Here is a 26,376-nt window from a genome sequence, read left to right as displayed (position 1 = left end):
TGAGGGGCAGGGCCCACTGTGGGCGCAGAGTGCAGGCCAGCGTGGTGGGGGTAGCGAGAACAGAGAAACTGAGGTCAGAGAAGTGGAGAGACCAGGGAAGGAGTATGGGTCCCTCATAGGGCAGGATGCTTCGTAGGTCATGGGAAGGATGTTGCGTTGACTTGACATGATCTGGGAAAAGCCCCTTCCCAATGAGAAATTCATGCAAGAAGAACTGGTCCCGAGGATTATGTTGTGAGGGCCTTTTCCTATAGGACAGTTGACCTTCCATTCCTTCTCAGTAGCCTCTGTCCAGAATTTGGAGGGAAGGGGCAAACCTCAAAATGTGGAGTCCGGAAGCCTTGGGCTCCCCTACCGCTGGGAGGTGAGGGATACCGTTTTTTGTACTGAAACAGCCGGGACATTTGGCTCTTGAGGACTGATGGGAAACATTCATGGTAACAGCCTGGCTCTTGAAGGGCCAGCTATCAGCCTTTTGCTCAAATTCCGGTCCCAAACATCAGCTCAGAGGTGCTGGGGAGCTGTCACAAGAGGGTGGGCTTGGTGCTACGGCCCACGCTCCATCACGCTCCAGGAGTCCGGGGCTCTCCCCTTTCTTGCTGGAGTTATGGGAGGTCCCAGAGGTGTTGCTGAGCAGATGTGCACAGGGGTTGGGAGACAGAAAATTCCTTGCTTCTTGGACCTGAAATTCTAGAGGGACCGAGAGACAGTAAACACATAAGCTAGATGAATGGCACGAGGAAACGCTGACCTGGAATGGGGGTGGGTGGGTGGGGAGAGGGTGGCTTTCTGATGCAGACGCAGAGCCCTGAGCGAAGTGAGTGACACACCAGTCCAAGTTCTAGAAGCCACGTGTTGCCGGTGCAGGGAGCAGCAAGGGCCAAGGTTCTGATGTGGAAAAGAGCTCAGTGGCTTGAAGGAAGAGTGCGAGGGAGGCACAGCTGGTCTCGGGGGCCAGGCGCCGAAGAGGGAGGCACCACCAGGATGAGTCACTTGGGATATCTTTTCGTGGTGGTGGCCTGCGAAAGGGTTTGGGGTGGCAAAGCGATGTGAACTGAATCCCATTTTTAAGACATGGTTTTGGCTTGGGCGTGGAAGCTACACGACTCTGGATTCAGGGAAGAGATCCAACCTGGAGAAAAGACTTTGAGTTCTTCCGTAACAGGGACAACTGTGCTGGTGGAATTCTGGGGCATTCTCCAAGGACTTCCCTCGGTGTTGTGATGAGAGTATCAAAAGAGGTGTTGATAAAGGTCACCTTCTGCCTCTAAGTGCCAGGCACCAGGCTGAATGCCTCGTGTACAGCATCTCATTTAATCTTCATGCTTCCTTAACATCCCAGCTCTACAGATGAAGGAAACCAAGGCACAGAGGGGTGGTGAGTCACGATTCATTTTCAGAGAAGTACTTCACTGTGGGGTGTTGGCGGAAGAGCCTGCTCACCAGCACCACACCAGGCTGCTTCCACACACGCCTTTCCTTCAGAGGAATGCTTCTCTCCTCAGCCTCACACTGTGACTGACACTCAACATCGGGGGGTTCGTGAAGGAAGAGTGGGGCCTTGAACTCTGGGGACCTGGGTGCAAACGCTGCCTCAAGTATATATTGGAAGCCTGGCTTGGGAAGAATGATCGAGAACAGAGTTCACAAAATGTCTTCCAGGCAGCATGGATCCACTCCTTCCTGCTGTCTTCGCTTTGCTCTCCGCGTCCCTTGCCCAAGTCACCAGCCAGCTTCTGCCTGCCTCACCCCCTCTAGCCAACTTTCATTTCCTGCCCGTGCCAGCCTGATTACTTCTAATTGTCTTTGACTGCTTCCAGCTGGGTCTCTGAGCTGGCTGTTCTGTGGGAGCAAAGAGACAGTCGCCTGCCATCTGGAGGGAGGAGATGCGGCAGGAAGATGGCAAGGAAGGGAGCGGTGGGGACAAGTCAACGGACAAAGCTTTCCAGCCCGCTGGAGCTGGTCATGTTTCTTAAAGGGTTAACTCATCCAAACGAGACAACGGCTGGACTCTGGCAAGACAGGAAGTTTGATTTGTTGACTCCCCACCCTCCTCAACCAAGGCAACCAACAATATAACTGCAAAGGCTTTTGGAAACTTATTAGACATGTTCTTCCCCAAGACAGATGGAGTCTCTCAGTCAGGAGCCATCAAACTCTACTCACTGGAGAATCAGCGAGCGCTTACTTTCATTCATTTGCTGAGCAAATATTTATTGGACAACGACCATGTCTTGGGCACTCTGTTAGGTGCCCTGGGGCAAGTAAAATGTAAGATAAGACACAGCCCCTGTTTTTAGGGAGTCTAACAGAGAAGAAAGACCCTCATGGTAAGGAATGCAGGGCATAAGGAGAATGTGAAATCAATGACCTAGAGTAAGGGAGGGAAGCAGTGATGAGCCTCCTGCAGCTGTCTGATGGGGAGGGGCATCGTGGGAAAGGGGACATCTGCACTGGGCAGAGATGGGGGGGAGGCAGCGGACTGGGGGGTAGGTGTGGCGTAAGCAAAGGTGCAAAAGCCCGATCCTCGATGAAGACAAGTGCCAAAGAGATCCCACAGGAGGATGAGAAGTCTATAGAGAATTCAGAGTAAATCTTGGATGCTGGACTATTGCTTTTCAACCAGATGTTTTCTGCATATCTATTATGAGGGCAGTAGATTGTTTTGGGTACTAATTTGTCTTACATAAAGGAATTCCTTCTCAAACCAGATCATTTCAGAGAATAGGACCTGTAGTTCAAACACCGGTTCCTAAACCCAGGCAAGCATAGGGTTTGGACTTCTCTTTGGCATCCATCCCAGATGATGGAATTAGCAGTGAACTTGAATCAAACCCAGGCATCAAAGGTTGAAAAAGATTTAATAGGCCTGGATTTTCTCTCTTCTTCACCCCTTTTCTCACCTCTACCTTGAGAGGATAATTAAAAGGAAAGAAAAGTCTCTATTTTACTGTAAACATATTTCACCATTTTTGTGCCTGAAGCTGAATTTATTATTATTATTATTATTATTATTATTTTTTTTTTTTGGCCATGAAGAAACTTTGATGAACCGGCTCTGAAATTTGCCTTATACCATAAAAAAGGAACTTCCAAATTTTCATGCAGAGACAGTGGCCTAAATTTTTTTTTTTTTTTAAACATCACATTCTCTTGGGTGTCTGGGTGGCTCAGTTGGTTAGGCACCTGCCTTTGGCTCAGGGCATGATCCCGGACGCCAGGGATCGAGTCCCCTGTTGGGCTCCCTGCTCAGCGGGTAGCCTGCTTCTCCCTGCTCCTGTCTTCTCTCACTATCTCTGTCTCACTCTCCAATAAATAAATTACATCTTAAAAAAAAAAATGAAAACCTCACACTCTATTAAAACAACATTGGGGAAATTCCAAAATCTTTCCTGAAAGAAGATTCAGAATGATTATGACCCCAAAGGGAGTCCGTACTTCTTCACCAGACATTTGTTGACCGTTTTACTTTGCAGGACACCAGGGCTGGTCATACAGCTCCCCCGTTCCCTCCACCCCATGTTACTGTCCTCAACTCTGATTGTTGAATCAGACACGTTAAAGTGATTGGACAGGCCTTGCAGAAATTGTGCGGGTGGGGTGTGGGCATAGTCTCAAAGCACAGCAAGAAAAACATTTGAAAAACATGTAATGTTGGCAGGTGCCTGGGAGGGCATAGTTTCAGCTCAGGTATGATCTTTGATTGTAGGATAGAGCCCCTGGTCAGCTCACCCCTCAGCCAGAAGCCTGCTTGAAACTCTCTCTCCCTCTGCCCCTCCCCTCTGTGCTCTCTCTCTCTCTAAAAATAAATAAATAAATCATGGGGCCTCTGGGTGCCTCCGTGGTTTAAAGCCCCTGCCTTTGGCTCAGGTCATGATCACAGACAGGGTCCTGGGACTGAGCCCGGCATGGGGTCTCTGCTCCGAGGGGAACCTGCTTCCTCCTCTCTCTTTGCCTACTTGTGATCTCTGTCAAATAAATAAATAAATAAAATCTTAGGGGAAAAAATCGTAAAAAAAAAATGTAATTCTGGAAAATGGAGACAATAAGACTGACAGAAAACACAAGCTTAGTCGTTAAGGAAGCTAGTGCCTTCTAACTTCTGAGTAACAGACTACAGCATATTTAACATTTGATCTCTTCAAGAGAGGCGTTTCTCTGGGTCGCTTTTCCGATGGATCAGAGAGCCCCCACCTGGATTGATGAAGGCGGTGTCCCCCCCCCCCCCCATCTCAGAGCGCTGACGGGGATCTCGCCACACTCGTTCACCGAGGGGTCCATAAAGAAGGAACTAGGTTAGGACCGAATTTTCCTTCCAACTCTGATGTCGCACCCGGGGTTAAGTTTGCATTAAACGCTGACGCCTTTTATCTAGCCGCTCAACAGGTAGTGTTTGGTAAATGCTTCCCCTTACTTACTCCCCCCTTCCCACCCCCCCCCCCACCCCAAGCTCCTGCCTCCCGAGATTCCTCGTTTGGGTTCGGGAAGGCGTTGCGGACGCAGGAGAAAACCGGAGCCGTCAGGACAGCCGCACTTGTTTATGAGGGATGAGCACGGTCACGGCGCGCTCGGAACAAAAGCCTTGAGGAGCCGGGGTGGCGGGGGGGGGGGGGGGGGCGCCGATCCAGCTCCTCCGGCCGTCGCCGGCCGCGTTTCGGTGGAAAGCAAAGGTGTAAACCTACACGCAGAGGCAGCGGGCGCCCGGGTTCCTCCGTCGCCGCCGCCACTACTATTGTTGCGGCTGCTCCTCCTCCCACACGGCAATCGGGTCTGCGTGCGAGCCCGGACAGGCGCCCCGCAGCCTCCCCACCCCTCCTCGCAGTCCGCGTCTCTCCATCCATCCAGGGTCCGCAGGGCCCTACTGTGTGTCGGGCCCTGGACTGGACCCCCCCGGCTCCTAAGCCCGGTCCGCGGGGTTCCAGAGCTCTCCCTCCGCCCTCCCCTCCCCCTGCCCCGGGTGGGTGCGGCTGGGGGTGGATTTCATCGCGGAAAGGTCCAGAAAGCCCAAGCCCGGAATCCGGACGAGAGGCGCAGCCGGAGGCAGCCCGACTGGGGCGGCCCGGGAGCGCGCGTCTCCGAGGCCGCGCAGGGTCCCCCTGTCTGGCGCTCAGGTGACTCCGCCGCCCACTCCGCCGCTCCCCTCCCAGGGCCCTCCCCTCTCCGGCGAGGGTCGAGTTTGGCTGTTGCGCGCGGCGAAGGAGGGGCTACGAGGGATTTGAAAGTGCACAGGCTGCGGAGTGGAGCTCGCATCTGTTCCCGCCGCCCGCGACCGGATTGAATTTCTGCAAATTCAAACTGAATGGGGCTTTCTTCTGCTGCCTTCCAGAGGGCGCCTGCAGCCCGCCGCGCGCCGCTCTCGGGCGGGAGCCGTCCCTCCGTGCACAGCTAGGGCGAGCGAGCCGGCCCCGAGCCCGTGCGGGCCAGCCGGCGGCTTCAGGGCGGAGGCTGCGGAGGCGCCCGGGCTCCGGGACCCCGCACCCGGCACCCGACCGCGCCCCCACCCCGCCAGCCCGGCTCCCGGCGCCCGCGAGCGGGGCCGCTGGCATCAGCCGCCGGACGGGACCCGGCCGAGGTCCCGGGGCGCTGGCAGGGGCCCGGGCGACCCTCCGAGGAAGAACTTCTCGGGGGCGGGTCCCCGGCCTCCGGTCGCCCGCTATTGTCTGCGCGCGGTGCTCGGCGGCGGCCCGGGGCGCGGGAGACGCGGGCCGGGCGGGGCCGGGCCCAGGGCGGCGGCGCAGGAGCCCGGACAGCCGGAGGCGGCGGCGGCGGCGGCGGCGGCGGCGGGGCGGCGAGCGCGGGAGCCGAGCCGAGCCGGCGGGCCGTGGTCGAGCGCGATGCCGGCGGCGGCCGGGGACGGGCTGCTGGGCGAGCCGGCGGCGCCCGGGGGCAGCGGCGGCGCCGAGGACGCGGCCAGGCCGGCGGCGGCCTGCGAGGGAAGTTTCCTCCCGGCCTGGGTGAGCGGCGTGCCCCGCGAGCGGCTCCGCGACTTCCAGCACCACAAGCGAGTGGGCAACTACCTCATCGGCAGCAGGAAGCTGGGCGAGGGCTCCTTCGCCAAGGTGCGCGAGGGGCTGCACGTGCTGACCGGAGAGAAGGTGAGCCGCCCGGGGCGCGGGGTCCCCGGGCCCTCGGGGCGGGAGGAGCGGAGGGGACCCCGCCGGGAGCACTGCGCCGGGAGTCAGGCGGCGCAGTCCCGGCCGGGCCCCTCCCCTCCCCTTTCCCCCTGTCTTTCCTTGCGGGTGGGGAGAGGGGACGAGTCCGTCGCGCGCGCACGCCCCCGCGACCGAGCGACCGGCCTTTCCCGAGGGGCGGAGTGGGGTCGGCTTCCCCGGGGTGCGGCTGGTTTACCCACGAAGCCACCCGCAGCCTTTTTGCTCCTCGAAGGGCGCCGCCTGGTGGACGCCAGCGCGGGGGTGGGGTGGGGTGGAGGTGCTGCGTTCTTGCGGCCCCAAGGGGTCCCGGATGCGTGGAGCGGCAGGAGTCAGGCTGTTGTGTCGCGTGGGCCGTTCCTCTGAGGGTGGGGGAGCCGCTTGGCCAGCCCTTGGGGAAGCTTAGACTCTGATTCCCCTCTTGGGCTTCGGAGGTGGGGCAAGGCCGAGACTCCCAGGGACGTTTTCCACCTGTAGGCTGGCACAGCTAGGGAAGTTTTTCGTGCTCAGATGAGGGTTTTCTGCCTCCCCGCCCCCCGATCTCACCCACCCCTAAGTCCCCCAGCCGTGTCCATCTCCTTCCTCCATCTCTCCTCCATTCTCTTCAGCCACTGGGTGGGAGCTGCAGGCACCGAACTACACACTGGCATCCCCAGGCTTTGGGGTTTGGGAGGTGCCTTCGATCTTCCAGGAAGAAGAGAAAGCAAAGGAAGAGCCCCAGAGACCGAAGGGGCACAGACCCCCCACCAAGAAGTTAGATGGTTGTGAACCCCTGGCCAGGTGTTGCCAGGGTAGCTCTAAGTTGTAACTTGGATCTGCGAGAAGAAACCCAAGATAGGATGACTTGTTTTGCAGGGAGTGGCCCAGACTCTGGGTCACCCCAGGTGGTGAGGCTGCCTGGCAGCTGCCCAAGTTTTGGGGCAAGCTCATGGTCATCTCAGACTCAAGGCTTCCCCTTCTCCTTGTCCCCTCCTCCCCCCCCCAAGGCTTGGAGTCTCCCAGCACTGGCCTGGGAGTGGCCCCTTTTGGTGGCTCATTGGTCAGGGAGGGATCAGCATATGGGGTAGAGGGAAGCTGTAGGCTTCCTACCTACCCTTCTGCCCATGGACTTGGGATCCTCTGCGCAGCCTGGGAGTTCCTGGGAGTGCCAGACTGTGGAGCTCCGATTCTAGGGTGAGCTGCCTTGCCTTCCTGTCCCCAGCCTCACCTAACTTTGGTTTTCCTGCTCCTTTTCCCACTGGGTTCGGAAGCCGCTTGCATTTGAGTGCAGGTCTCCATCACCATTGTTGTTTGTCCTCTCTCCCTTTGGTGCTCCCCATTCTGGTGGGGTCCCTTTGTTTTGCATAGGTGGGGTTAGAGGGAGTAGTCTAAAAAGTGCCTCTTGCTTGAATTTCCATGTAAAAAGGGAGTGCACAGAATGAACTCACTGAATTGAGTAACTTTTCAAAGACGTAGAAAAAACACTCCTAACCTCATTCTTCTAGTCCAAGGGGAGCACAGCATACTTTCCTCCTTTGGTTTGCAGTGGGCCGGCCAACTTACACATCCGGCTGGGGTGCACGGCCGAGGCCCCCTCGCCAACTACAGCGGGCTCACTTCCCCATGCCTGGGCAAATTCCTGTTGGCATGGGTAGTAGACCTTTGTTTTTCCTTTGAAACATACAGGATTCTGTCTGGTTGCGCACGTTCCCTCTTGAAACTTAGCAAAAAGAGACGAGACTGGATACTGACAGCATATGGCCAGCATTAGCGGCACATTCATCTCTCCTGGCCGGCTGCTTGGCCTCGGCTGGCTTCTCTCTCCACTTTCCCATGCCCCGTTGTGCCTCCGGCTCCTCACTGGTGTGTTTTGCTCCGTAACATAAGGCTGTTGGCCTTGGCTGAACCAGGTGAGGATGCACTCCGAGCTCAGGCTTCAGGAGCTCCGTGCTGGGCCCAGAGGACAGGCTGGAATGCAGGGAGGTCTTGCCCAAATGGGGTCCAAATGGGCGTTCTATACCCCTAGGTGTCCATGTTCTTCCTCTCCCGTTTTATCTTTCTTTTCTTTTTTTTTTTTTTCAAGATTTATTTATTTTAGAGAGAGTGTGCAGGTGAGCTGGTGGGGTGAGAGGGGAGCGGCAGAGGGGGAAAGAGTGAGAATCTTCAGCAGACTCGCTGCTAAGCAGAGCCAGCTGGAGGCTTGAACCCACAACCCTGAGATCACAACCTGAGCTGAAAATCAAGAGTCAGACACTCAGCTGACTGAGCCACCCAGGTGCCCCTTGCCTTAACCTTTCTTAAGTGAATCTCACCCAGTCTCCGGAAGGGAAGGAGACCATTAACTGGCTGTCAAGTTGTCATTCTCGACGGCTTGATTGGCTCTAGTCCTGAGAATCCGTGCTTTGGGAGTACAAGCATCATGAGAAATCTGGATTTTAGTTCACTTAATTGCCGGCTTTAAGGAAACAATGGGTGTGATTCATAGCTTTTATCTCCCAAATCCAACACCTTTAATGCTTAACTAACAGATTAGGGTTTTGGCAGATCGCAGAGATTAAAATGTGTGTGTGTGCGAGGGCACACACATGCACGTGCATGCATGACCTTGGGAGGGATTACTGAGTTCACGAGCCCCCATCCGTACTTGCCTTCTGCATATTGTCTTACTAAGCCCAAACGGAGGTGAAGTCAACCTCCTGCTATGTGCAGCCTTGCCCTCTTTTCACAAGGGGAGCAGTGAGAGGGTTTTCAGACTGGCGGAGGGATACTTACATGAACGTAGCAAGGGGAGACCTTAAGGTGACAGTACCCTGGGGGAAGGGAGGTGAGGTGTCCCTCCCAGGGGGTGATGTGAATGGCCCTTTCCAGCCTCTGCTCCCCAATACTGCCCCCTTTTTTGGGGTGTATACTTTGGATAGAGCCCTCCACTTTCATCCTTGCCTTCCTTTTTTAAAGGACATAGACCACAGCGGGAGGGAAACTAAGTCATGAGCACTGCAGTAAGAAATCGATGCACAGCCCCACGCCGTCCCTGGAGGGGCAGGACCCGGGGCATCTTGTGATGGGGAATCCATTCATGCAAAAGCTGAAAGGTGGGATGGAGAAAGGGAAGAAGAGGGGGTACCCACATTTGGCCTGCCTCACGGTTGCACTCAAACTATGCACTGCATTTTGTGTGATCTGTGCCAAAATCCAGAGTGCTGCTGGTTTAGGTGCATAGGATGAAGGGGTGTGTGTGTGTGTGTGTGTGTGTGTGTGTGTTAATTATGTTTTACCTCGGTGCACATTTCCAGAAAGATTTGGGCAATATCCTCTCTCCCTGGCTTGCTGGGAATTAACGGTCCAAGATGACAGAAAACCATTGTTCCCTGACTTTCATCTCAGCCTTCAATCCTATCTCATCAAGAAGCTTCCTTCAGCCACTGCTGTCTGCTGGGCAGTCTTTTGCCTGCCTTTTTCCTCTGAAGTTGTTTGAAAGTCATTTGGATCAACGAGGTGCTGTTGCTGCTTGAAAAAGAAAGAGTGGGTTTGGGTGACATCTACTTTTGTCCTCCTCTAGCTTTGAGTGGATGTCATCTCTCTTCATATGGCTTTAAAAATAAGTAATTCACTTGGTCATGTGAGATGCTTAACTGGTATGTTCTTAGGGCACAGTGTCTGTGACTCCAGGAAGCTGATGATTGGAGGAGGAAAAGGGACCACAAAATCAGATTTTGAAGAGAATTCACTGTGGCTTTGACAAAGAGCAAAGTTGATGAACGGGGGTATTGAGTGATGACTTTGAAAGACCCAGAGAGGCTGTGCTCGCTGCTCCTGAAATTGGTCCCCAATACCTATGCATTGTATCATTTTGGCACATAATAGGTTATTAGTACATTTTCTTTTAAAGACTCGCTAAAAGAAAGTTGGAAAGGCTGACGGAGAAAAGCATGGTATATTTCAGGTAGAGAGCTAGTTTTAGAGGCAAAGCTACAAAAAAGGGACAGAGGTTGATGCCACAGAGGACCTCCTTTTGTGTTTAAGTCTTTCTGAGATACAAAGTTGGGTACATAAATGATTGGGTAAGATGTTTAAATATCTTGTTCTAACCCTTGGTTAAAAAAAAAAACCAAACCTGTTTGTCACTTTTGTTGGAGCTATTTCAGGGCTAAAAATAAGGGTTGCCTGCTTAGTAAGTTGCCAATAATTATGCTTGGAGCACGACAGTGCCAGATACCTGGAGTGAAGGAGTTACTAAAAATACAATTTACTATGTTTTGCAGAACAGGAAATATGACTAATTTTAGAGATGGCCTTTTGGCAGATCTGTTTTTAGCAAGTGTTTCTGAAACAAACAGGTGCTAAATCCTATGTATATATATCTATATCTATATCTATCTATATATATATTTTTTTGAAGTGCTAGAAATTTAGGGGTAATAGCTCCGAGGAACAAGAAATGCTTAGAGAACTGGAAATTCCTATTAATCTGCAGCAGGGATTTCTTGGCAAGAAGGAGGCGTTCGGTGAAAGCACCTGCTCAGCCTGGCGTGCGTGACAAGGCAATGCCTGTAATTTCCGAGATTGGATGCCGCAGTTGCGGCACATTCTTTCTGAACTTCCTGCCCTGTCTCATCTTTTTGAAGTGCGCGTGAAGGGTGGGAATTGGCACGTAGGGCTCCATGCTTAGTGTTCGTCGATGCGCAGGTCCCGTGGGCTTAAAAGGGAGCTTAGGGATCGGCACCACAGTGCTGCGTGGAGCCCACGGAGAGCGGTCCAACCCTCAATTTTCTTTGCAGGTGTTGAGTCACGGTAAGGGCTGGGGGTCGGGGCTTGAGGACGGAGATCTGCACGCTGGGAGCGAGTGGCAGCTGCGTCGTCTGCCCCAGGGAATGGGCAGGCTCTGCGTGTCCTCAGTGACTGGGTAGTTTGGGCATGAAATATCCTTTCCCTCGGGACATACGCCCCCTCTCCATTATTGGGGGATAACCTGGTGACCTGCTCTCTTGGCTGATGGAAATGCATAGACAAACCTGCAAGCCTTATTCTCAGCAAACTGGCCAGAGCTTTTCTTCTGCTCAGCCTGGGCCCTCCCTGGCCACTTCCACATGCGGACCTGAATTGAATTTTGCGCTCTCTATTGGGGGGCCGCTGTCTGGTAGGGAGGAGGTGAGCCACGGGGCCTGAGTAGGACCCGAGGAGGTTGATAACGTGTTGGAGGGAAGGAAGGGCTACTGCCTCTCCTTGATCACAAGGACCAGCCCTCAGGGGTGTGGTGTAGCGTGTTTTGTGGTTTATCCGGTGTCCTCAGTGCATTTTCTCACCACACGCTTGCAGCGGCCCTGGGCAGCTAAGAAGCCACTTGCTGGGGCTCTTACTCCCTGTACGGATGACGATGACGCGGAGGAATGGGGAGTAGATTTTTTCCCTCTGACCTCCTCTTCTCTCCCCTGAGGGCTGCATAACAAATAACCATAAACCAAGTGGCTTAAATTTATTCCCTCCCAGTTCTGAAGGCCAGGAGTCCTAAATCCACGGGTCAGCCGGGCCGGGCCCCCTCCGGAGAGTCTAGGGGAGGATCCTTCCTTGCTGTTCCTGTTTCTGGTGCTCACTGCCCAGCCTTGGCATTCCTTGGCTTGTGGCTATGTGGCTCCAGGCTCTACCTCCGTCTTCACATGGCCTTCATCCTTCCGTGTGTCACCTCTGTCTCCAAATCTGCGTCTCCTTATAAGAACACCAGTCCTTGGATTTAGGGCCAACCCTGAGCCAGTAGGACCTCGCCTTCCCTTGATGGCATGCAAAGACACTGTTTCCAATAAGGTCCCGCTCACAAGTGCTGGGAGTGGGGCCTGAACATGTCTTTTTCTGGGACCCAGTGCAGCTTGCAGCGCCCATGAAGACTGTGAGGCTTGTGTTGCCTGGGGTTTCCTGGGAAGCAGGCCTTGAGATGGACAAGAATTTGGTCTCTGGGAGTATCCTCACATGGGGACTTTGGAGGGGAGGGAAGGGGAGGGAGGGGCAGAGCAGCATCGGGCAGGGGGAGGAGTTGGGCTCCAGTGCATGGGGTCTCTGCCCGGGCCATGGAGCTGAGATGGTCTTACACAGGTATCTGAGTTGGTGTGAGGGGACCTGTCACTGGAGGGGGGCTGCCCTGGGAAGGGGGCATGGCCTTGGGCACTTGCCAAGGGCCATTTCTGGGGGGCTCACAGCTGGGAGTCAGCAACAGCAGGGAGGAAATTCCTTAGCCTTGAAGTGGAGGAAGCTGGGAAGCAAGCCCGGTATCTGCGGGACAGCTCTGAACCCATGTCCCATAATCTCAAAGGCAATAGATAGAACTTATGGTGGCTGGCTGAAAAAAAAGAAAAAGGGGACTATTGTGGGAGATGAGAACCGTTAAAGGAGCAGTGGCCCCCTCTTGACTCGGACATAACATGCCCTAAGTGTAAGCACCTGTGTAGAAATACGGCTTGGGCCCCTCGGGCTGTTTTGTCTACCCAAGAAAGCCCCCTGGGGAGCAGTGCTGGTGGCAGGAACGGCTGGCCTTGGTGTTTGGAATCACAGAGGTCAGCATGACCTTGTCACTCTCTCCCCGCTTACCCCCAAAGAGGCTTTGTCTTCCCTGAAAGTGCTTCTCATCCCCTCCATTAGTTTGCTGGGGCTTTTGTAACCAAGTGCCACCAACTGGATGGCGTCACCACGAAGTTACTGTCATAGAGTTCTGGGGGTTAGGAGTCAAGATCAAGGTGCTGGGCGGAGTTGGTTCTTCCTGAGGGCTGTGAGGGAGAATCCACTCCGGGCCTCTCTCCTTGGCTTGCAGATGGCTGGCTTTTCTCCCTGTGACTCTTCTGTCGACTTCCTCGTATGTGAGTCCGTCTCTGTGTCTGCATTTCCCAGTTTTAGGAGGACACCGGCATGTTAGGTGTCTAATGACTTTAACTTGATTACTTCTGTGAAGACTGCCCAAACAAGGTCACATTCTGAGGCACTGGGGGTTAGCACTTGCTAGGGTCCGAATGCTTGGATCCCCCTAGAATTCATATCCTGATGCCTACGCCCCAGTGTGATCATATTTGGGGGTGGGGCCTTGGGGAGGTGATTAGGCAGGAGGACGGAGCTCCCACGAATAAGACTGGTGGTCTTGTAAAAAGAGACTGCAGAAAGCTCCCTTGACCCCTGCAAGAACACAGCAAGTAAACACAGCACCAGACACCGTACCAGACCCCAAATATGCCAGCGCCTTGATCTTGGGCTTCCAGCCCCCAAACCTGTGAGAAATAAATTTCTGTTGTTTAGAAGCCAACCAGCCAATGGCATTTTATTATAGTAGCTAGGATGGATTAGATAAGGCTTAAACACATGAATTTGGGAGGGGGTGTTGAAATTCAGTCCATAACACTGCCTGACCCCATGGTATGTATTTATGTGTGGATGTGTTTACTGTTTGTCTCCGCCCTGGACTGTCAGCCCCATGAGGACGGGCTCACTGCTCTCTCCCTGGTGTTTAGAACCTGGAACAGAGAAGGTCCTCAGTCAATATTTTTTTTAGTGCATCAGAGAATGCTTTGATGTCTCCCAGGACAGGAGGGCAGGGTCCCGATGACAGTGCCCAAGTTAGCAGGGACTGACTGCCGGCACCGTGTCTCCGCTCCTTGCAGCTCGAGGGTCTGCCTGTGTGAGGATGTGTAGAGGGGATGGGCTGTCCAGGTGGCGTTCCTGGGGAAAAAAATCCCAGCCCCGGAACAGCTGTGCCTTTGGCAGCGATTTAAGGAAGGCACCTAGACATCGGAGCGACAGGTGACCAGCCAGAAGCAAACAAATATTTTGCAATGTCACGGGACTGTTAATGGACCCTCAGCTCTTTCCTGGGAAAATGTACCAGCGCTGCAACAGATGGGCGAAGTTGCTATTTGCAAACATACATTTTTTTGGATGTTTCCCATGGAGATATATGGAGGTTTGGATCTGTCTCTTTGACTATAATTTTTTAATAAGTTTATCAGTCTCTGAAGCCAAATGGCTGCCAGAACACTTGGCAATCCTTGCTCCTCTCGCCTGTTCTCTGAGCCGTTGGATGCTTTTTCGTCTCCCTGTTTGCGTTACTTCTTACATTTTTATCTCGTTGTCTTATATCCCATCCTATGGCTTTTTGGTGAGGGGTCTGGCTTTCTTTCAGCCTCTGTTTAGCTACTCTTGTTCCATGACATCCTCTCTTGGTCACTTTGTGCCCTTTGCCCGAGCTCTGTGAATAGAACACGGGAGACGGACGACAGTGATGGGCACTCATGGAGCACGGAGTGGGGTGCTGGGCCACAGAGGGAACACCTGCCCCCTTGGGGAGTCTTGCTGTTTCTGTGGAGGATGAAATTACACTCCCAGCGAATCTTTTGTCTACCTAGAGCAACATAGGCATTTCGGGAACTCCCGAATCACCAAAACTCTACAGGAAAGGAAAGAATGCCTGCTCTTGGCTCTCCCCACGCAGATATAATAATCACGAGCATTTACGGCTCTCATACGGTCTGCTAGGCTGTGTCCTGGATGCTTTGCTGCGTAATGTAATTTCTCCCTTACAGGGGCCTTTTGTGGTAGGTACTTTTGTATTAACTTTGCAGAGTGACCCGCCATCCCGTGGTGCCCAGGGCGCTCTCAAGTTTAGCAATGAAAATCCCACATTTTGGGAAACCCGTCAGATCACGGCAAAACCAGATTTGCTCAAGAGAACAGTTCATCAGAGTGTTGGGAATCCTACCGAGGGTTTTCGAATATAAGTTTTAGTGAGCAGCTAATCGGGTCATGAGTCAGCAATGAATGACCCAAAGCCCAAAGTCCTGGGCATGGCTGGGGGGTGGTGGGGCGCTGCTTGTTGAGGATGACATTCTCCTTGTGTGGTCCCGGGTAGTGAAGGGTCCGCTTCCCACCTGTTCGCTTTACTGTGCCGGGTTCACTGTTCCCTCCGAGTCTTGGAGCATGGGCAGCGATTGTGGTCTGCCACCTTTTATAAGTTCACTAGGACATGAGGACCTTGAGCCTTGCACGCACATGCGTGGGTGTGTATGTGTGTATCCCGTGCACACATAAATATCTATACAGGTACGCCAACGTGTGTGTATCTATATTAAATAGAAAGCACATCATACTATGCTAAATATAAATGCATAATTTTTTAACAGCAGATTTTCTTTTTAAGATTTTATTTAATTATTTGAGAGAGAGAGAATGAGAGAGAGAGACAGAGTGAGAGCACGAGAGGGGCTAGGGTCAGAGGGAGAAGCAGACTCCTCGCTGAGCGGGGAGCCTGATGAGGGACTTGATCCTCGGACTCCGGGATCATGACCTGAGCCGAAGGCAGTCACTTAACTAACTGAGCCACCCTGGCATCTTAGTCTTAGTTTTGGTACCTTTCCTTTGTGTTGGAGGGAGGAAAATCTCCGCGAGGGGAGAGAGGAGTTTGGGTCAAATGGTGAAGTTGCGTTGAAATCCATGTCTTCTGCAGCTCACCAAACAGTCCCTTACAGTCTTCTCGTAAAACTGCCCTCCTGCAAGAGTGAACACAGGTTATTTATTAAAAACAAAGGAAAACACCCAGGGCTTTCACCATCCTTATTATGCAGACCAGCTGGACCTTGACCAGCTTTTTCCAAGCTCTGTCTGGGCTGAGAAGGGGTATCCGAGGCAAATGAAATGAGGAAGTGCCCAGGTGAGGAGGGCAGGCTGGCTGTGGGGTGTGGGAGCGGAATGTTCTAGAATTTTATCGGAGCCTCACGTTAGTGAAACCAAGTAGATACAGGTAGTGTTCTCACGGATGTAATCTGGTTTTCAGTTGGAATTACTGCTGCCCCGATTAGAAGCCTTGCTTTCTAAGTGCAGTCTTTATTCCGGGGTGAAAATTTAATTAGAGAAAGTAGTCTCTGACTCAGTTCTCAGTTGAACATTTGTATTTAGGAATACTAACAACAACAACAAAAAACTTGTTTTGAAAACACTTCTCCAGGTTTCTCAAGTGTCATTCCCACAGGATGACATTTCATTCTATTAAAAACTAACATTTGTGAGCCGTAGTTACAATTTCAAGCCCAATTTGGTGTAATGTTTGAAACGTGAATTTTCCTCTAGAGGGAATGGCTCTATGACTCTTGTACTCTCACCTGATTCATGACTCTTAGATGCCCTTTTCCTAGATCAAGAATGAGGTTTCTTTCTTTCTTTTTTGTCATAGAAGGCCTTTACATTCAAACATCCGAGAGTGTGTGGACTAACAGTTTCTTTCCAATCACCAGACTTAGAAGACTGTCTTCCAGATTTCCAAGGGGCATATTTATTTAAAAATAAATATAAATCATATATTAGAAACCAATTTCTTCAGATGACCAACTGTAAATATTTCAAAAATAATTTTTAAAAGCATTTTTGGGGGCACCTGGTGGCACGCAGTGGGTTAAGCATCTGACTCTTCGTTTCAGATCGGGTTAGGATTTCAGGCTTGTGAGATGGAGCCCAGAGCTGGGCTTCCATGGTCAGTGCAGAGTGGGTGCCAGAGCCTCTCTCCCTCCCCTCTCCCTGGCCCCTCCCCCTCTCCCTGGCCCCTCCCCCTCCAGTTGCCCCTCCCCCAGCTCCTCCCCCAGCTTGTGTGCCTGTGTTGCGCGCACACACAATTACACTCTCAATAAACAAACAAAATATTTAAAAATAAATGAGTAAAACCACTTTTGACCAGGTATTTAAGTGTTTTAAAATTCTTTAAACCAGGTCAGTCACAGGTACATTCCAGAATATCTGAAGTTATTATTCAGTTAGGCCCTGGGCTAATATTTCCTCATCGCCATGCCCTTTTTCTTGCATAGCTACTTACAGACACCCTCTTCATCATCAACTCAGCCCCTTGCCATCACACTACCCTAATCACACTTCATTGTCTACTTCCATTTTTTTTCAGATGCCTTAGAACAGTGGTCTTTTTTTTTGTTTTTTGAGTAAACATGAGTTTTTATCTGTGGTTCCTTGTGAGAAATAAACAGAAATACAAAGAGGGAAATAAAAATCAGTCATCATCGCACAACCCAGCAGTAATCGCTGTGAACATTTTTGGGTGTTTGGGTTGCGTACACGTGAGCAGAGCTATGTATACAGATACATGTACACATAGTTTATTTTTTCCCCTTTGAACCCATTTGCTACAAAATTGAGATTCCAGCGTTCTGATTACTCTCCCCCACCTTAATGTGAGAAGATTTTCTCATGTTGTTAACTATTCTTTTAAAATAAAATAAAATAAAATAAAATATCACTTTTTGGTGATAATTAGCATTCCATTATTTAGAGTTACTGTAATTTTACAACCTCGTTCCCAGCTGTTGTCCATTGAGGTTATTTTTAGCATTTCCCTACATAAATGATACTGTGTTACTATCCTTGGATGTACATCAGGAAGCCATTCTTTAGGATAAATACTTAGAAGGCTTTTGGCATATGGCCAAATTGCACTTTGGAAAGATTTTATCAAGTGACACAATCTATGGAAGTGACTTTTAAAAAAGTGCATTTTGGTAATTATTAGGGATAAGCATAATTTGTGTACTTGATTGTACTTCATCTACTCATTATTGCTAATATCCCACCCCCTGTGTTTCTGTTTGTCTTGTTGATTTCTGCAAACTTTTTACATGTTAAGGATATTAGTTGTTTATTTTTGATTCTTTGAAAATATTTTCTCCTAATTGGTCATTTGTCTTTTGACTCATTTTGTGTCTCCTTCTTTTTTGAGGGAGGGCAGATAGAAATTTTAATTTTATCTAGTCCAACCAGTTATTACCCCCCACCCCGGTTTTCTCTTATTTTTTAAGCTTAAGTAAACTAGAGTGTTTGTTACTAGTTTGGCTTTATAAATTTCTTATTGCTAAATAGTATTAAGACTCTTGCCAGTGTTTCATTGTTGTGTGCAGAAAACTCTTTGTGTTGTTGGGTGGGAATTTTTTGACTCTATTTTTTACCTAGTTGCAGTGGAATCTAATGGTATCATGAACTAAAGCACAGGCTTTAGGGGAATGCCTATCTTGGGTCCCTATCACCTTTCTACTACTAAGCTGTGTGATCTTGGGCAAGGTATTCAAAGCCTCCAGACTTTAACTTCTGTGTCTACAAAATGTTAATAACTCTGGACGCTTGGGTGACTCAGTCGGTTAAGCCACTGCCTTTGGCTCAGGTCATGATCCCAGGGTCCTGGGATTGAGTCTCATATTGGGATCCTTGCTCAGTGGGGAGCCTGCTTCTCTCTCTGCCTCTGCCTGCCACTCTGCCTGCTTGTGCTCTCTCTCTCTCTCTCTGACTAAATAAATAAATAAATAAAATCTAAAAAAAAAAGTTAATAACTCTAGGTATTCAATGGGGATTTGATATTTTATATATATTTATATATACCTGAACATAGAAACATATATATACATATAGATAATGCATATACATATACATGTATGTGATGTACATATATATAATATGCAGTGTACACAAATATATTTTATATATGTATGTGTGTATAAAGCACATATTTATTCTGAAAATATATTCAGTATCGGCGCACCTGGGTAACTCAGTGGGTTAAGCCTCTGCCTTCGGCTCAGGTCATGATCTCAGGGTCCTGGGATCGAGCCCCACATCAGGCTCTCTGCCTCTCTGCCTACTTATGATCTCTATCTGTCAAATAAATAAAATCTTAAAAAATACATATATATATTCAATATTATGTCAGTGAACAAGTGGCAGTTGGTTATTCTCTTCTGTTAGACTTTCCCTTTTGTATTTAACCTTAAGGTAGGTGTGAATGAGGCTTTTTCAGATGGTGAGAAATAGATGCTCACTGAGTTTATCATGGGTGATGGAGTTTTTTTTAATAGTGTCTACAAGAGACTCATTTTTTAAAAATTAATTATTTTTATTAACATATAATGTATTATTTGCCCCAAGTCTGTGAATCGTCAGGCTTACACAGTTCACAGCACTGGGTGACGGAGTTTTCTTTTAGGTGTGAAGGGAAGTGAGGAAGATTAGGGCTGTGCTTCTCAGGGCTGCAGTCAACACCTCCCTGAGGACCTGATGGGCCACTCAGCACCCCAGGGGGCCTAGATGCCTGCATTCCTAGGATCCCACTTCCCTCCTCTCTCCTCTGCCTGGAGCTTCCAGCAGCTTCTATGGCTAGTTGAGAATATTCCTTTGGCCACCCTCCTCTCTGCCTCACAGCTTGGTACTATTGATGGCTTCTCTGCTGATTGGTTTTTACTTCCAGCACTTTCTGAGTATTACTGGATCCCTTACCTTTCTTAAATTGGTGACAGAGTGCTAGGAAGGTATGATCGTTGAATCCTTACTGGCCTTACTTTCTGGTCACCTTCTCGGGACAGAGCAGCCTTTAACAGTAGGAAGTTATTTTAACGATGAAAGAAAGAGGAAATCTAATGGTAATTCCCCACCGAGTTATCAGATCGGTATGGTGTGGAAAAATTTATTGGACAACTTAATTCCCGATGTTTTGGTTTGGTAGCCAACTCTGTACTCAGCACTCAACAAAACATGTTCCTGTCTTTAGGGGTTATGATTTCTTCTACATTTGTGGTTTTGAAGATACCACGCTACGTTTGCCCACTGGCTCTCTGTTAGAAGTCCCCGTTATTTCTGCTGTGATCTAAGACCTCTTTAGATTCCAGGACTGGGATGAGGGTTTTGTCTTGGACTGTTATCGCCAAAATTTCTGTGTTTCCGGCTCTTAGAGTATCTCACAAACTTCCCCCAACCCAAAGGCTCCTTTATGCATGTACCTTTTCAGCCACATTTGGCTGCCAGTTTGGTCCCAGGATGTGCGAATAGACTATCGATTGTTTCCTGCTGCCTTTGGGACAGGAATACTTCTTGAATTAGGGCTAATTTTGGAGTTTAAGTATTAAATGTCAGATTTTGAGGAAAGCATGTCTGAGATCTCTTTGTTGTGGAAGAGAAGGTCATGTAAGGCTTAGGGGAAGGGAGAGGAAAACAGAAAAAAGCTGATGACTTCTTGCTTTTTGAAATCATTCCCTCTACACCCACGGAAAACCCTTCCCATTTTCAGAATGTCCTTTTAAAGATAGATTTCCTAATCTAAAGCCATTTGCTAGGTGTACTATGAGGTCAGAATGGTCACTGCTGGAGAAGTTTTCCAGTTGTAACCAATTTTTTTTTAAAAAGCGTTATCTCGGGACACCCAGTGACTGAGTTGTTTGAGCATGCCATTGTTGGTTTTCGGCTCAGATCATGATCTCAGGGTCCTAGGATTGAGCCCCACGTCAGGCTCTGCACTTAGGGGGGGAATCTGCTTGAGATTCTCTCTTTCCCTCTCCTCCTGCCCCTCCCCCAACTTGGACGCATGCTCACCCTCAAATAAATAAATACATCTTTAAGAAAATGAAAAAAGCATTATCTTGGGGCGCCTGGGGGGCTCAGTTGGTTGAACAACCAATTCTTGATTTGGGCTTATGATCTGGGAGTCAGGAGATCGAGCCCCATGTGGGGCTCTGTGCTGGGTATGGAGCCTGCTTGAGATCCTTCCTCTCTCTCTCCTTCTGCACCCAACCCACTCGAGCTTTCTTGTGTGCTCTCTCTCTCTCTCTCAAATAAATAAGTAAATAAACCAATAAATAAAATCTCTTTTTAAAAAAAGCGTTATCTTTACTTGGTCATTGGAGATGATCATGTGTCTTTTCATTAAAACATTTATTGATTGCCTTCTTTATGCAGAGCTGCTGGGAACCAGTATGGGCTTTTGTGTGAATTAGAAAAAGGTATGACTAGGCAGACCGTTTCGAAAAAGGTGTCCCCTCTGGTAGACCAGTTGGAAAAAGGGGCTTCCTCTAAGTGGCTGTGGCTCCATGATGCCTGATTTGGTAAGCAGAGTATTTCGGGGGGAAAAATTTATATATACATCAGAGCATACAGGATGGCAAGCCAAGCAAGCCTGGGTTTCTGTCCCAAATGGCCTCCTCCGTGTTTGTGGTTTTGTGTTTGGGTGTTTGAAATTTTTTTTTAAAAGATTTTATTTATTTGACAGAAAGATCACAAGTACCAGAGAGGCAGGCAGAGAGAGAGGGGGAAGCATACTCCCTGCTGAGCAGAGAGCCCGAGGCGGGGCTCGATCCAGGACCCTGAGATCATGACCTGAGCTGAAGGCAGGGGCTTAACCCACTGAGCCACCCAGGAGGCCCTGTTTGGGTGTTTTTGTGAAAGAGAGGCACAAGAATCAGATCTGCTCTCAAAGTACACTAGATCCCAGAGTGGGAATGGAGCTGTGAACCCCACACAGAACTTACAGCCTTACGGTGAGAATTTTTCCTTAAAGAGTGACAGAGTAAGTGTCCTCGGGGGTTTTAGAAAATCTTAAGTAAAACTGCAGACTCAGTCCTGGTGCCCGTTCGGAGAAGCCCACTTCATTGCTTTGCCGGAGAAGAGAAAGATAAGCAAGATGAGAAACAAATTCAGGTCTGTTTGAGTCACTCACTGCCCAGGAGACATAAGACATACTCCAGCAAATGTAACAGTTAAGATCTTGGGGGAAATGCCCTTCGCTGGAGCCTCAAGCCCTGTGACCCCGTCTGTCTCCAGAGTCATCATTCAACCTGATGGAGGGGCCCGGGGCTGAGACTTCCTGTGTGTCGAGAGCTATAGCAGCTGCTCGGCTGGGGCCTGGGAGCCCCTGCTCTGGGAGCTCCAAGAGAAAAATCCCCCCCATGTGCTGATCGTTCATCAGTCCCCTCTGCACAGTTCCTTCCTTGGATGGGTAAATAGTGTGACAGTTTAATAAAGGGTCAGTGACCGTTGCTTGCCAGTGGAGAGAGTCAAAAGCAAGGGTCTTTCAAAAGTGGTGTTTTTTTTTTTTCCCCCTCCCTGGAAAGGCTCATGATGGTTTTGGGTTTCTCTGTGTGTAATCTGAGAGGCTCATCCATCTTGGTGTGACCAAGGAAAATTTCAGCATTAGGAAAGTGACTTCTGATTTATCACAGACAGCTGGGTGGGCTTTGCCTCACTGGTGCCCGGGCAGAAGCAGCCTTTTAAATATGGTGGTTCAGCCTGGCTTCTGTGTCCGGAAGGGCTCGTGAGCTGGTGTCTGGTGTTTTGTGGGGCTTGTCAGGCTGCCGTTGGCCTGAGAATCCCCACGTGGAGGCTCACGTCTCGTGTCTGTGTTTGTTGAGGCTGAGTGGGGTCCCCCCAAATTCCTACGTTGGAGTCCGCACCCCTGGTTACTCAGAATGTGACTATATTTGGAGATGGGGCCTTGAAAGATGTGATTATGGTAAAATGAGGTCAATTTGACTGGTGTCGATCTAAGAAGATGAGATTGGGGCACAGACACACACATAGAGGGAAGACCATGTGAGGACACAGGGAGGGGGCGGCCATCCCCAAGACCAGGAGAGCGACCTCAGAAGAAGCCAGCCCTGCCGACACCTCGCTCTTGGACTTCCAGCCTCCACGGCTGTGAGAACATAAGTGCTGTTGTTTAAGCCCCCAGTCTGCGACATTTTGTCACGGTGGCCCAGCAAACAAACACAGTGATTATCTACCCCTATTTGCTGGGGGTCCCGAGCGCCAGGGCCAGCCTCAGGAATCACACGGGGCTGCTTCCCTCTAGTCAGTGGTGTTGGATCCACGTAGGATAATGCCTGGAAACAACCCCCTCCCTCAGTAAGGAAGTTAATGTTGCTGATTGAACTCCGGGTTTGTTTTTGTCGAGTGATGCCATGTGCTGTCTGATTCCATGTGGGGATAGTTCAGTCAGTCAATCAACCAACCAACCAACCAAGCAACCAGCTAACCAACCCCCTGAAAAGTTTGTGAACTCAGTGCCAAGAGTATTTCTGTTTTCCTGATATATTTACTTTCTGTAGCCTTCAGAAGACTAAAGTGTTTTAAATTTCTAAAGGAATTTCTTTCTTTTTTTCTTTTTTTTTCTTTTGGAGAGCGAGAGAGAGCATGGGGGAGGGGCAGAAGGAGGGAGACAGACCGTGGGGAGGTAGAGCTCACAGGAATACAAATGAGCCGAGGGGGGCTGGGGAAGATGGAGGACACGAGTCACTGCTAAGACTGGACAGGAGCAGCGGGGAAGACGGAGAGGGCGATCAGGAGGCACCGTGCTCAGTGGCTCTGAACTGGGCATGAAGCATCCTCTGATGGCTTGGAATTCTCTCTCTCTCTCTCTCTCTCTGTGTGTCTCAAACAAACCAATATATTTGGTTCTGAAGGCTGGAAGTCAAAATCAAGCTGCCACAGGTTCCTTCTGAGGGCTGTGAGGGAGAATCTGTTCTAGGTCTTTCTCTGGCCTCTGGTAGACTCTGGTATCTCTTGGCTCATAGAAGACATTTTCTCTGCATATTCCCTCTGTGTGTGTGCCTGTCTGTGTCCAAATGTCCCCCCCCCCCTTTTTTTAAAAAGATTTTATTTATTTATTTGACAGAGAGAGATCACAAGTAGGCAGAGAGGCAGGCACAGAGAGAGAGAGGGAAGCAGGCTCCCTGCTGAGTGGAGAGCCTGATGCAGGGTGCCCCCAAAGTCCCCTTTTTATAAGGACACAGTCATACTGGGTTAGGGCCCACCCTAATGACCTCCTCTTCTCTGAACTTCGCCATCTGCACAGACCCTCGTTCCAAATGAGGTCATGTATCCACAGGTATGGGGGGTTAGGACTTCAGTGTGTTTGGGGGAGACACAATTCAGTCCATCACCGCCTGCTAGGCTTTCTCCCCTTACCCTGTCTTATTCATTCACTAGCCCCAAATGGCCTTGGGACCCTCCAAACAAAGAGCAAGAGACAGGCAAAGTCAAGGGGACAGTGAAGGAGGTGGAGTGCTTGGGACCAAAAGGTCCACTGCCCAGGCGTTGAGTTCCCTGGGTGTTGGGTGGACAGAGCTTCTGGCATCTTCCATGGGGTGTCATCGCCTCCGCTCCCCATCGTCTAGCTTTCTGAGACACTGAACTTGCTAGGGGTGCTTGGGGCTCATCCCAGAGTGACAGTGCCCTTGGGTAGAGAGAGACATGGGGGACCAGTGTTGCTTCCATGGAAAGGCAAAGAGGTGAGCAACACAGGGCAGTATTTCTTAGCCTTATTGTTTCCCTGCCTGACCGTGGTGAATCCCCACCGGGCACATTCATTTTATGTTTTGTGGTTATTACAGTACTTGGTGTTATTAGGGCAAAAGCAGGTGTGTTGAACATGGGTTTTGCGAGCTCTCTTTTCTTCGGGACTCTCGAGGCCTGTGTCAGTCACCCTCACAGTGAAGTCGAGCATCGGACTTTGCTGTGGGGTGGGATGGAGGTTTCTGGAAGCGAGAAGAGAGACCGATTGTGAGACCAGCTTGGTGTGCAGCAGTGAACTTGGGAGGGCAGAGAGCAAGGGCGGCATCGGCCGCTCCTGGAAGAGGCTGGTTTGAAAGCAGATCCCTTAATATCCACGCAGCGTTCAGCCGGTGTGGCTTGTTAGTTGGTCAGGGGTCCTGTGGGGACACCGTTTGTGAACTGACTGTCCTTTATGGCTTCGTGTTGTGCACGTTTATAATGCTATAGCGGAGACAGCTTTAATGATGCTAAATTGCTCTGAAGTTATCACTCCCCTCCCCCTGCTCTCTATAGGTACAGGAGCAGGAGCTGAGAAGCTTCCCCCCCCCCCCCCCACCGCACCGATGCTATGGGGGAAGTGATTTTAAGGCTGACGGCGATTTCCTGGTGAACCTTACTTAGATCTTCTGTTCTCACCCTCTGTGTTGCTTTCCTGGCCTTGCTGTAACACAGCACCACGAACCAGGTGGCTTAGAACAATAGAAATTCCTGGTCTCCTGGCTCTGGAGGCTAGTGGTCTGAATGGGCCCCACTTCCCCCGAAACCTGTGGGGGACCGTTCCTTGCCCCTGTCCCAGCTTCTGGTGATTTGCCAGTAGTCCATGGGTGTCCCTTTGCTTGCAACGGCCTCACTCAGGCTCCTTCCACCTTCCCAATGCCTTCTCCTCATGTCTCTTTGTTTAAGGACACTGGCCTCGTTGGATCAGGGACCCTTCCCGTCTGACCTCACCTTGCTGGAACTAATGACACCAGCAATGAGCCCGGTTCCAAATCAGGTCCTGTTGGGAAGGACAGAGACTTTCGACGATCACGTGTCTTTTTGCAGGGACCTAATTCGACCCCTAGTACATTGCAAACCTAATTCGCTGCGGCCCCCGAGCCCAGTGCCTCCCCATCTCTCCGTGCTCCCCTGCTGTTCCCGTCCGGCCTTAGCACCGACTCATGTCCTCCGTCCTCCTCAGCCTCTCTCGGGTCCTTCGCGGCTCCCGTGGGCTCTAGGTCCACGTTGCTGTTCGATGTCACCTCCTGCTGACCCGCCCCTGGGCCACGTTCGGGTTGAGTCCTTGGTAATCCCCCGCATCTCCCGTTGCTCGCGGCCATAATCCATCTTAACCACTTTGAAATGACTCTCATCATGCTATAGCCTGCTTAAAAAAACCCCCCAGACCCTGGACTGGTTGGTTCCCTTACTACACAGGGAATTCCCCCTTCCGGTGCCTGCCCTCAGGGCTCTCTGTTCAGTCCTTGGTCAGTGTTCTCGTTTCTGGCTCACCCCCACTCGTGCTGGTCCTGCCAAAGGTTCTCTGTCCTCTGAGTGTCCCTCTTGGGGTCCCGCCGGCCCCCTCCTGCCCGCCTGCCCTTAAAGACCACCGAGATGCCCCTTTTTCCAAGGGCCGGCCCCGCTGTGCGCAGCCTGCCGCATTGTCTCTGTCTCACCTGCCCTGTCCCCTCCGCTGTTCCCTGTGCGTTGTGGACATTAAGTGAGCGGCCCTTTGCTTGCTTGCCAATTTGTCCGATTATTGAGGTAGAACCAGGTTTCAGGCAGAGAAAGGAAACGGTCTCGTCGGTGCCTGGCCTGAGGCTTCCCACGGGGTGGTCTTTGGGCCTCTCCGCAGAACAGAGGTCTGTCTTCCTGTGGAAGTTCTGGCTGCATTTCTAAGGCTTGGTCATGGTCCAGAGGTTTCCTCTGGACAACATCCCTCTGTCGAGGCCTGTGTGACACCTAAGTTAATCAGTACTGTGGAAATCGGCCTTTATCCAAAGTCAGCTGCCAGTTGATTGTGGTTTATGTTTAACTTTTTGATGGATTGGATGCAGAGTGGCTGGGAAGAATTTCTGGTGTCAGAATGGAGGGGATGCAGGTGACCTCAGAGTCCTGTGTTTGTGTTCTGGGGCTGCCATTAACTAAGGACCACAGCCCTGGT

General features: G+C 50.7%; 1 protein-coding gene across 1 annotated transcript in view; it reads left to right on the top strand.

Moving 5' to 3' along the window:
• The first annotated feature begins 4,820 nt into the window (after positions 1-4,820).
• The window catches only part of HUNK (hormonally up-regulated Neu-associated kinase), a 99,289-nt gene continuing 77,733 nt past the window's right edge, over positions 4,821-26,376 (top strand). The window contains exon 1 of the mRNA XM_004757560.2: positions 4,821-6,095. Coding sequence (XP_004757617.2) covers positions 5,835-6,095 — 261 coding nt within the window. The 5' untranslated portion in view covers positions 4,821-5,834. The remainder of the gene's footprint in view (positions 6,096-26,376) is intronic.

The sequence above is a fragment of the Mustela putorius genome, unplaced genomic scaffold (genome assembly GCF_011764305.1).
Source record: "Mustela putorius furo isolate JIRA1106 unplaced genomic scaffold, ASM1176430v1.1 tig00000832_pilon_pilon_pilon, whole genome shotgun sequence".
NCBI lineage: Eukaryota > Metazoa > Chordata > Mammalia > Carnivora > Mustelidae > Mustela > Mustela putorius.
This window is presented reverse-complemented; position numbering and strand designations above follow the sequence as displayed.